This window comes from Hemicordylus capensis, chromosome 2, assembly GCF_027244095.1.
Source record: "Hemicordylus capensis ecotype Gifberg chromosome 2, rHemCap1.1.pri, whole genome shotgun sequence".
Classification (NCBI taxonomy): Eukaryota; Metazoa; Chordata; class Lepidosauria; order Squamata; family Cordylidae; genus Hemicordylus; species Hemicordylus capensis.
Window position 1 is genome coordinate 305,134,686 of NC_069658.1, and position 12,564 is coordinate 305,147,249.

Below are 12,564 nucleotides of genomic sequence, written 5' to 3' on the forward strand. Positions count from 1 at the left end.
TTAGCCCCTTCAAGGGGGCTTCCCCTAGGCCACAGGGGGGGTCTGCGAAGGGTCCCCCTCACCCTGCTGGCCTCATTCATCACCACTGTGGCCCATTTAAAAAAAAATGGCCACCGTGCATGCACAAATGGTCTCTGCGAGGCCCTGGGCCATGCTAGGCCTCACAGAGGCCATTTGTGCATGTGTGGCAGCAGAGAAAATGGCCACCACACCAACATATGGAGGCCCAAACAAGCTGAAAAAGGGGGTAAAACATGCTGTGGTGGTGATGAACAAGGCTGGTGGGGGAGGGGGAACCTTCATGGACCCTCCCCCCTTGGCCTGGAGGAAGCCCCCCAAAGGGGCTAAAGGTAAAAAAAAATCCCCCAAAAAATCATGAACCCCCCAAACAGTCGAGGGGGTTCAGTTTGACCCCCAAACTGAACTGAATCAGTTCAAGGTAGAACGGAACCCCCCTCAAACTGTTCACACATCCCTAGTTTTTACTCCCATCCTGACCAGACATATCTGAGCAGACAAATGGGGACTGAGGACAGCTTCTGCCTTCAACTCCTTGTATATAGTTTTGGAAACAGATTAAAAACGAGGTAAAGAATGTGTGTCCTTATCCCAACATACATCAAATAAAATTTTCTTTTCAATCAGAAATATATATTATTTTCTTTTGTGTTTTTCATCCTAAGTGAACTGATTTTCTAATACTACATCTTTTAAAATCAAGTCTAACTTTTCCACCTTTTTGTGCTCTGAATTATCTCTATTTGATAGTAAAAAAAATCCAAACCCCGCCAGTTTAAGACCAGAGTTAAGGCTATCTCATATTAGCTGAAGCGCCACAAAGCCGGGAAATTGAAAACTAAGGCTGATACCTTAACAGATGTGGCACATGATCAGTAAATATGTGCAGTTTCACAAACTGTGCTTGCTTAACCTGCCCTCCATGCATCCACACTTTTACTTGGTCTTTAATGCCCAAATCAAGATGGGGAGGATAGAGTGCCTGGCACCAGCAAAGATGCCCCACCAGTGGTGGCTGCTGCCATCTGGGACTCGAGGGGCAAGGATTCTTGCTGCAAAAAACATACAGTGAATGTTACACATGAATAATCCCATTATTTCTGATGGGCCTACTCACAGGTAACAGCTGCTGAGTTATTTGAGCCACTCAAATCTTGCAGCATCCAGAACCCCTCCCACACACACCCCCAAAAGAAAGAAAGAAATCCCATGGCTGGTAAAAGATAATTTACAGTGTCCAGCCAGCCAGGGGAGAAGATAGATACAAGTTTATTTGGTCACTGACCAGCAAACATTTACAATAAAAGAGTACGCATTTTTCAAATAATATAACAGAACCTGGCCATGACAGAGATAATGTCAGTGTCCACATTAGTTAAAAGATAATTTAAATAAATTTCATCAGACCGGCCAGGCAAATTATCTTACACAGGAGATATGTCCTAAACGGGGTTCACTATAAAAATCACAATAAAGAATAACATGCGAGGTGGATTCTATAACCCCTTTGCCACATGGGCAAAGGGGAGAAAAGGGGCAGCTGATCTGCTGGGAAGCAGGGAACTTCCTGCTTCCTCTCCTGCTCTGCTACCGGAGGGACTAGTCTGCTAACCAAGAAGATTCCCTCACCTCGTTGCTTTGAGCTCCCTGCATTACTGCCTCCAAGGATTAGACATAAAAGAGCAAGAGAGGCAGGTGTGCACGTCACAGGGCGCCCAAAGCAACGAGGTGAGGGAATAGCCTTGTTTAGCAGGCTACGCCCTCCAGTAGCAGAGTGGGGGAGCAAGCGGCAGCAGCTGGAGGAGAAAGCAGGAAGTTGCCTGCCTCCTAGCAGATCGCTGCTTCTGCCCACCCCACCCCCCACCCCCCGCCGGCTGGTTGGACACTGTAAATATGTTTTGTTTTTAAAGTATCCATACAGTGTTTCCTTTTCTGTCCTCTTTTTTTTTTTGTGGTGGTGGTGGTGGTGGTGGTGGTGGGGCACAGACGATACTGATATCAATATCCCCCGCCTATACTGATTGGCCACCACTGTGCTCCACATTGTTCTGGTCCTGTACTGCCTTATAAAGTCTCTGAGCCTTAATGTAGTGCTAGAAGAATTCTCCTGTGAGTTAAACTATTCTAACTAATTGAGCAGGCATTGGACTTACAATAGAATCCACCAGCTGGCTTACCTTGCTGATGTCAGAGGACTGGCAAATGTGTCAGCATTCTAGCTTCATTGTCAGTCAGATTGGTCATTCTCTGTATAACTTCGCCAGCACTTGCTACCCATAGATTTTAATGGGACAGAAAAACCTTAATGTCTTTTGACCCACTGCTCGAAACTTCAGCAAACCACTAAAAGGCACTATTCCTGATAAGCCTAACAGAGTACATAAGTCATTTTCACCAAATGTTGAGAGAAAGAGATGATATAACTGGAAAAACTTTGGACAAAGGGCGGTAAATCTGTCAATTTTGAGCATTTGCTATACAGTAGCTGCAACAATTTTTATCGGATCTCCTTGAAATTAAGCACATTGGTAGACCTCATCAAGTAGATCACACAAGTTTCAAGTTATTAGCTCAATGTCATATTTATAAGCAATAGAATTGAGGCTTATAATTTATCTATCTATCTATTCAATTTATAAACGCCCCCCCCTTCCAAAATGGCTCAGGGCAGTTTCAAATTGGCTCAGGGAGGACCTCAGGAAGAACCTTTTTTTGCTGCTCACCTTAATTAATTAAACTCCTGTGCCCCTTTCATTTGAATCTTGTTTGCCTGCCTGTATGCTTAATGCTCTGTTATGTTTTATTCATTCATTCATTCATTCATTCAAGTTATATACCGCCCTTCCAAAAATGGCTCAGGGAGGTTTACAGCAAAGCAAAAACAATTAAAATCAATTAACAATAAAAACAGCATAAAACTAATTAACAGTTAAAACATTTAAACAGTTAAAAACCCTGGAAAACCAGGCCAAACATTTACAGAAGTTAAAAACAATTTACACAGATAGGGACTCTCTTGAAGGCTAGCAGTGAACTCTCTTTAAAGGCTCTCCTGAAGGCCAATAATGAGCTCAGATTACAGATTTCTGCCGGGAGTGCATTCCACAGCCCTGGGGCAGCTACAGAGAAGGCCCGCCTCGGAGTCACCAGCAGACGAACCGGTAGTAACTGGAGATGGAACACCTCAGATGACCTTAATATGCAGTAGGGATCATGCAGAAGTGACTGATACGTGACTGATTTAAAAACAAGAAAACCAACCAGACCCACCTCCTAAGATGGTCATCCTAGTATATCCCATAAAGATTTATTCCCAAGTATATGTACAGAAGATTACAGCCTTAGTCTTCATTTTACTTGCACCACATTTGTATGGTAAATGTCAGTTTAATCTCCCCTTTATTTTCCTACATTCTAATTTCATGTTTGTTTACTTTATAAATTTAAGTGTATAATCATGACAGGGACTTGTTGGGGCGGGGATCTGGGCTGATTTATAATTTTGTTCTCTTTGCAGCTTACATTTTGCTACAAGTGCAAATCATGAAAGAATAATTACTGCCATTCGGAAAGTTAAGTATCTGCCTTGGTTTCTCTGGGGTATTAAGTGGAATTTCAGACACAAAAGCAAGTATCTGCTTTCCTTCAAGTCAATGGACTTTTTAATAACCAGACTGATTAACTCATACTGAACTATCAGTTACTGAGTAATCAAATAATGAGAACTAAGAGAGGTACAGTACAGGTATGAACCAGATTTGAGTGTTTTGTTTTGTTTTTAAACTAGAGATTAAAAATCCCTCTAGACCTAAGAATGCCCCAAAGTGCCTTTCAGTTTAAAGCACAGGCAGCCGCAGAAGTAATTATTGATGGAGAGGTCAGTCAAGGATGGTGACTTTGAGTTGGTGGGGCTGTAGTTGGGGTGCATTTGTGTCATGCTATTCACATCTGTGCATTTTTCTTGTGCTTGTACATGCTTTTGGACCTATGAGCCTCCACCCAGTCAATTCTCTCAACCATCTCCACTCTACATCAGAGATCATACCTATCAAATCACTAGCTGCATCAACGTTACCTGAGACTTATAACATATCCATAAATAACTTCATAATAAATGATAAAACTATAGAATACTCATTTATATTAAAGGTCTTAAATTGTTACTATACTGAGGCATGCTGAGCAAGAGAAGCCAATTAGGAACATGATCCTAGGTGTGTCTACTCACTTTTGAGTCCCAGTAATTTCAAGGGTCTGTCTTATTCCTAGGAAAATGTGTTCTAAGAATCCCAGTTTGGAAACATAAGAGCCAGCAGTGATTGGATTCCAGCCCTAGTACCTGTTTTTAGCTTAATTAACCAATTAAGAGTTTAATCTCAGTCAGGGCTCACCAGGGATTAGAACCAGACCTTAATTTGAATGCCATAGCTGAGTATGAGCAAAGTGACTTTCTTTCACTGCCACTTAGCTATAACAGCCTATAAACAGAGGATCAGAAAGACCCTATGTATTTCTTCAACACAATAACCACCACCATTATGATCTTTCCCCCTCCCAGCTGGTTCCTGAGTTAGCTGCTAAAGTCTATATAAAATGCAGTGCTAACCTTCCTCTCTGTCTCTGCTTGTAGACAGAGAAAGACCTAGAGCAGCCTGAGGGCATGGAGGGTCTTTGGCACAGCCCCTAGCCAGGGGGAGGAGAACGGATATATTTTACCAGGACCAGGGAACCCTATTGCACGCAAGCCCATTATTGTGAGGGGGGAACTGCAGCTAAATTGAAGTAGATCATGCTTAAGGATCGCTATGCAAACCTATGTGCAGCCATGTATATTTTAACTTTGTATTTATGGAGTGTCCAGATCTTGTAAGATTTGCAGAGCAAATCAGAAGCAGTCAGTGTCTGAGAAAAATTATTCAAAGTGACCCATTGTAATTAAAAGGACAAGTCAGGCACTGCCTCACTTGTCCCTTGTCCCTTTAATTTCAGTGGGACTACTTTGAGTAATTTTCCTCTTCCCATCAGCGAATATCATTAGAGGAGAACAAGCAACATTAGTCTGGCTATGAACTGTTGCTGCCCTAGGCCTTCCCTCCTCCAGAACAGTATCAAGAGTCTAGGCTGGCTGGCAGAGCCTGGTACTATTAGTACACCAGGACTGGTCTCAGACATTTCTCTAGTCTAGGCTGTCTGTTAACTAATGGGTGTGGGCAGAGGGGGAGGGAACCAGAGCAACCTAATCAAAAAAAATTTTTAATTAGAATTCGGGGTGGTGGGGATGCTCCCTCTTGCCGCCTTCAGCCATGGTTTAAAGAGCATAGGTGTGCATTATTCTGTCTTTTTTAACTTAACAGGTGAAGAAGATGCTTTGCTCAAGCTGATGAGTAATGGCTCTGCTTTCCAGGAAGCAGACCAACTAGGCTGCATTCCTTTACACGAAGCTGCAGCACAACTGAACAAGAATATTTTAGAAATAACCCTGAAAGGTAGAACCCTCGGTGTATTCTCTGTGTTAAATTAGACTTGCATGCTAACCTGGTGTCCAAGCATATGCCCATTTCTCATTTTTATTTTTATTTTACTTTATTTTTAAAGAACACACAAGCAAATAAAAACAGAATGTTTGGTAGATTACATCTACAACATCAAAATCATTCTTAAACAAATACATCTTTCCAAACTTGAATAAACTGAATTGATCCCTTACTTCCATAATTTTTATGAATCAAGAAATAATAATAGATCATGCCAAATCATGAAAAAGATACAGATGGCATTATACCTTTTTGAATATTTAAAGAATAGGCTAGTTTTTCAGCTGTTGCTAAATATCAAAGTTTATTATACCAATCCTCTAATGAAAACACCTTCTTTCCTATTTTTAGCTATGACCAATCTGGCTACTATTAACATATAAGATAACAAGTCTTTAGATTTCAATAACTCTTGTTCCCCTGAAAAAATACCTAACAAGGCCAAAAAGGGATCTGGCTGAATTTCCTGGATGATGATTTTTGCCATCTCTAAAAAAAAAACCTTATTTCCCAGAAAATCCTATCTCACAGGCACATCTAGCATAGATGGTAATAAGTCCCCTTCTCCTTACAACTATTATTCCAACAATTAGGTGATGTATTCTTTATAATATGAGCTAGTCCCACTGGGGTCATATACCTTTTATGGGTTATCTTAATATAATTTTCTTTAATTTGAGCTGAAACTAATGTAAAGAATTACTAGACCAGATTTTCCCCACTCTCCTTCATTTAGAACTTTTGGTAAGTCCATCTTCCAAACCTATTTTAATCTGGTCAAGGGTTTTCATACTTCATAACCTCTTTCTAACACTATTGTCTCAAATTTGGTCAGATCTCTACTGGACATGGATAACACCTAGTATGAAGAAAGACATGATTTCAGTTGTAGCAACTGAAAACATGAACAACTTAAATCAACAACTAGTTGTTGTATTTGACTGAATGTCTTAAGTTTATCCATATGGTATAAATCTCTCAATCTCACTAACTTATTCTCACATCTATTTATTCCACAGAATATTTCTATAAATTTGAAATGAGATCTTACCTTTAATATATTTAACATCCAGAATTTAACAGTTTAACATTGTTCTCTTTCAGCCTCACACCCCATTGTGTGGCAACAGACAAATCTGAAAGGAGAAACCCCTCTGTTTGTAGCAGTGGACAAATGTTTTGTGCAAAATGTTCATTTTCTGCTGATCAATGGCTTCAGTCCTGATATTAAAAATGAAGAAGGAGATTCTGCTTTAATTATTGGTAAATCATATTATGTAGTTTATGTAGCAACTATTTTACTGTTAGAGTGTGTGTGTGTGTGTGTGTGTGTGTGTGTGTGTGTGTACACAATGTGCATGTTTTACCTCTTCAGCCCTGATGCAGTAGGTTGGAAATATGGTAAGATGACATCTAACATCACAATACTGAACATATGTGGTAGAAATATGTTCTGTTAGAAGCAATGGCTGACATGATAAAGAAAATTATTCACAGTAGTCCCACTGAAATTAAAAGGACAAGTTTACCGGTGCCTAATTTTAATTTCAATGAGACTACATTGAATTGTGTTCCTCATCATGTCAGTTACTGCTACTTATTCATTTTTTTATTTTAAAGAGTCTTGTGGTACCTTAAAGATTAACAGATTGTTTTAACATAAGTTTTTACATAAGAACAATTTTGATGCAGAAATAAATGTCTTCATACGGGAGGTGCCAATGTTCCCTCTAACAGGGATTCCCAGATGTTGTTGACTACAACTCCCATAATCCCTAGCCAAAGGCCATTGCAGCTGGGGAGGGGATGCGGGGAGTTGTGGAGAACTGAATCCCTGTTAGAGGGAACACTGGCAGGGACATAGGGAGCACTTGGGAGGTTGGAGGGCATAGTCCTGCGGGTGGCTCCCCTGCCCCTTGTGACTGTCCATGTGCAAAGCGTGCACGCACCCCAAGCCATGCCCCCTGCATCTGACATCAAGGCCAGTCGGTCAGTGACATCAGGGGACAGGGCCAGTCGATCCCTGCAGAATTTCCCCAGTCAGCATTTTGTTGAATCACTGACTGGGAGCTGCTTTCCCTGCCTCCTCCAATATAAACAGCTGTTAAAAATCATTATAGTAAGCTCCCCTATTATAATGATCAATGGAGAGAGCTTGGCCTTAGTATAATTTAAAAAAAAACAAGAGGAAGTTTTGGAATTTGGTGGCAAATGGCACTCATATGTATATTATAAGTATAATACTATTCCAGATGCACATATTTTGGCAAAGGATTGGTTTCAACATTCTCCCATTATTTATAGTTGCCCCCCAAGTGAGCCAACAGAACACACAGATAAACTTCCAGTGTGGCCAGCTGTCATGGAAGTAGAGTGTAAGCAGCTGATTACTACCTTTAGCTCTTGGGAGAGCTCCTGGAGAGGACATGGTGCTCCCTGAAGTCTATAAGCTGAATGTTTGCTGGTGGGCCCCCATTCTGGCGAGACTCTTTTCAGAAATTGATAACTTGTGTGTCATGCCCCATAACTGGAAACAAAGTATCATATATCCATTTTTTTTAAGCTAACAGGCAGGATCCCTCTAATTATCATCCAATTATTCTTTTAGATGTTTCCTCCAAGCTATATTCTCAACGTCTTTTAAATAAGAGGGAGGATTGGGAGGAAGCGATAAAACATTTTCATCCAGAGCAGGCTAGTTTTCGTAAACGCCATAGCACAATTGATAACTGTGCTACCCGTAAGGCTCTAATTCAAAAATATACCAATGGCCATAAAAAACAACAACTTTATGCTGCATTTATTGACTTTATGTCAGCATTTGATAGATCTAGATTGTGGGAGACCCTTGAGAGGACAGATATTGATAGGCGACTTCTTAGGTTATTGATTGAATTACATTCTAATATCAAAGCTAGGGTGAAAGTGGGCCAACAAGGGTCTCTATGTGATCCTGTTTTATTGAAGAGAGGTGTTAAATAGGGTTGGTTATTGGCTCCAGTTTTTAAAGCAATTATATTGTATAGCCTACGGAATTGAAAAATTTCCCCCCTCCCTCACTCAGTGGACACAAAGTCTTGCTTCTAATGTATGCCAGTGATATGGCACTTATTTCTTGTGCTGAGATCGGACTTAGAAGGATGTTGGTTAGACTGGCCAATTATTGTGAAGAGGAGAAACTGATAATTAATTATGACAAAACAGAAGTGGTAGTTTTTGGCAGCAGAAACATTAAGCACAGGTGGTCAATCCATGCTCAACAAATAGAGCTCTCAAATAATGCTCAACAAATAATGCTCTCCTTTTTCCTTCTATAAGTCTCTTGTATGGAAGGTGCACCTTAACATTGCTCTAACAGCTGCCCAATGCTCGGGGGGGGGCTATTTTAATTTTTTTTAAAAAAATTCCAAAAGGGGAAATAGCTCCTGCACTTAAAATATTCCAGGGCAAAGTGATATCACAGATGCTGTATGGCGATGAGATCTGGGGATAGGATGAGAACATTACTGCTCAGCTGGAAATAGTTCAAAAGTTTCCTAAGGAAAATCCTGGGCTTCCCCCAGCGTATTCCTACTGCTTATCTAAGATTGGAGGTAGGGCTGCCCTCAATCTCTGTTAGAATATATCTGCCATTGCTAAAGTATTTTAAGAAACTAGACAGCCTCCTGGAACATCATTTAGTTAAATCCTGCTACTTGAATTACATGGATAGGAATCAGGGAGGGACAAATTTGCTGTCCTATATTTTGCAATATAGGAATTTACAAGAGCAGAGGAAAACATTAGAGATTAGCTCCTTGAGCAGGATGCTAGCCAAGATGCTGCTGCTGTGCAGTCCTCAAAGTTTTCATCTTGGTACTTAGAAGTACCAAGAAGTTTCTCACAATACCTGGTTAAGTTCACCTGTGCACCAAGGAAGGCATTTACTATCTTATGCTTTCAAACCATGCCTTCAGCGTATCTTGAAGGTAGATTTCAGACTCCCACTCTTTGCCACAGCTTTGGAGCAGCGTCTTTGCCCTTGTGGTTCAGGGCAAGTGGAGGACATTATCCATTATGTAATAAATAAATTATGTCCTACACTGCCCCTTTTATGATGTGATCGGGGGTGGGGGGGAATACTGAACCAGATTATTGATACATGTAAGGGCTCAGATGTGGCATGTTTAAACTACCTTCTTGTGGATGCAATTCCATATTTTAGTTATGAAGTTGCTACCTTTGCTTTATTGTCTTTTAATTAAAAAAGAAAGAGATGTATATCTACTAAGCCTTTCTCTAAATTGTAGAGGTCTAGTCTTATTCTATATGCTTTATTGATTGAGGTAATTGCTGATAGGTTTTTAGGCTATTTTTTTAAATTGTTTTTTTAAAGACTTTTTTCTTTTTCTGTTATGTTTCACCTATGTTATTTCATGTATTTTGCTCCTTTTTAATGTTGTGTTGTGTTTTATGTTTAATTTTGTTACAACAATAAATACATTACTTACATAAGAGCAGCCCTGCTGAATCAGGCCCAAGGTCCATCTAGTCCAGCATTCTGTTTCTCACAGTAAGCTGGAAGCCTACTGGCAAGAGGTTAAGGCATGCCCTCTCTTATGCGGTTGCTGCCCTGCAACTGGTATTCAGAGGCATCCTGCTTCTGTGCCTGGAGAAACTCTTTAGTAATCAAGACTAGTAGCCACTGATAGATCTGTCATCAAGGAATGTGTCTAAGCCCCTTTTAAAGCCATCCAAGCTGGTGGCCATCACCACATCCTGTGGCAAAGTATTCCATCAATTAATTATGCACTATGTGAAAAAGTACTTCCTTTTGCCATTCTTAAATTTCCTGGCAATCAGTTTCATGGGATGACCACTGGGTTCTAGTGTTGTGAAAAAGGGAGAACAATTTCTTTCTCGCCACTCTCACCATACCATGCAAGATTTTATAGACATAATTTTGTGAAGTAGATCCCATTTCATCAGATACATTAAGTTTCATAGCCTTTTGGCAGGTATATATACACTTCAGGAAAGAGAAAGAGAAAGAGAAAGGGTGGAGATTGTAAAGAGTAGAGCCAAAGGGCTATGGAATGCAAAAGCTACATAGTCTGTGACCATTTCAGTGTAGAGTTGCTGTTGCATGTAAGGCACCTTAACCTTCCACTGTCTTGTCTCTTAACCTATTTTTAATAACTAGAGATGTTTTTGATGATATATTTTAACCTGCCTGCATCTCAGCAGAATCACTGAGTTCTCTAGTCTGTGTTCTATGTTCCTCTGTTAATTGCGACAGCTGGAACTCTCACCGATTTCCATTTACTTTGATTGCCTCTTTGTCAGCTAAGACATTACCACATCGAGTTAGGGTTTTTGAGAGACAGTGCAGTGCCTGCCTCATGTTGGTGTAGCTATCAGAAGCATCGCTTCTGTAGCTATTGGACAGCCCAGCAATTATCAGACTGGCCAAATGTGAAGCTGTGCTCCAATCTGTCTTCTTTGGCTGCCACCCTAATGGAGGGTCTAGTATTTTGATTTTATACAGAACGTTTTGCCGCAATTGCAGAACCAAAGGAAGAACCAGGAACTGGTCTGCTGGTTGCTGGCTTGGGGTTCTGACTTTGGCTTTCTCCTGTGCCACTAGCTGGGAGCAAGTGAGATGTGGTTTCTCAGCTTGGTTTGGTGTTTGCCCTTTTGACATGTTCCATTTCAAAGGGACAGCAAGGAGGCTCACTGGGAACAGAGGGAACTACAGGAGCAACTGTAAAAGCAGCCAAACCCCATAGCAAAATAAACCCTATTTGTAAAATAAATAGGTCAATATATATTTTTAAATCTAGAACTGAAGAATTTGGTCCTATTTTTAGCTCCTCACAGTGTTATGTGACCTTATTCCTGTATATAAATAGCACGACAGACAACAGAACAAAGATTTCTCCTGCCCTGGTGTCAAAGTAGATAGAAGTATTTCAGTGCAAGATCTTTTGAATTAATACATTCAATGCTGCTCTTTGCAATCTACTGTTTTGCAGCAATTAAACACAACTCGTATGAAATTGCCTCCTTGCTGATAGAATTCGGTGCCAATCCCAATCTCCAGTGTGTCAACAAGAGAACAGCTTTACATGAGGCTGCCAGGCTAGGCTTAAAATCCATGGTGGAGCTTCTGCTTTGGTCCAAAGCAGATCCAGATCCACGAAGTTCGTACGGGCTCACGCCTCTAGCACTGGCAGCACAGAATGGGCATACACACATTCTGCAAATCTTACTTCAGAAAGGTGAGAACTTATACACAATTCCTTGTGAAGTGTGGACCTTAGGTTGTCTGGTGACTGCAGGAACAATCCAGTTGTATGCTGTTGTCTCCTCCTATGGAATCAAAGGGGCAGAATTCACGTCCTATTGCTTAATTCAGAAGTTGAAAATCCTGTGTTTTCTTCTGTGAAAGCAGATAACATGAAATAAACGATACAGAGCTGGTGGCAGAATGATTTTTATAGGGACATTACTGTATGATTTCTCCCTCAGTGCTGGGTATGCTAACTCAGAGCACCCAATCCTAGCAAGCCAACTAGCAGGCATGCTGATCTGTAAGTAGCCTATAGAGCACATTGAGGGCCCAGCAGTAATGATAATGTATACACACTGGCAACAATTGCAAAACTTTGCTCATCACTAATCAAGCAAAGTGAGGCCTTTGGTTTACTTGCCTGCTCTGTTGGCGTGTTTGGTGGGCATGTCCAGGAAACAATTCTAGCCCCTAGGTTTAAATATCAGTTCTGATTAAAACTGCAGCTGGTTTATTTAGAGGTCAAAATAAATTAAACACATGATTGACCCAATTTAGAGAATTCTAAACCATTGTTCAGATTACTTGGGACAAGCCTGCCCTCCCTCCCTCCCTTCTCCAAGCACCAGAGAGGAAGAGCAAAAGCTTCTGCTTTCACTTTTGAAACAGCCAGAGTTGCCAATTCATTCAAACTTGGGGAAAAGTTGCTGGGGAGATAGCAGCAGGTTGGGATGTGCAAGC

General features: G+C 40.8%; 1 protein-coding gene across 4 annotated transcripts in view; it reads left to right on the forward strand.

Moving 5' to 3' along the window:
- Positions 1-12,564, forward strand: part of ASB14 (ankyrin repeat and SOCS box containing 14) — a 92,382-nt gene that overhangs the window by 22,877 nt on the left and 56,941 nt on the right. For all 4 annotated transcript variants that reach the window (XM_053294252.1, XM_053294250.1, XM_053294251.1 and 1 more), the window contains exons 3-6: positions 3,536-3,589; positions 5,371-5,504; positions 6,657-6,815; positions 11,567-11,812. In XM_053294252.1, the coding sequence (XP_053150227.1) occupies positions 3,536-3,589; positions 5,371-5,504; positions 6,657-6,815; positions 11,567-11,812 (593 nt within the window). The remainder of the gene's footprint in view (positions 1-3,535; positions 3,590-5,370; positions 5,505-6,656; positions 6,816-11,566; positions 11,813-12,564) is intronic.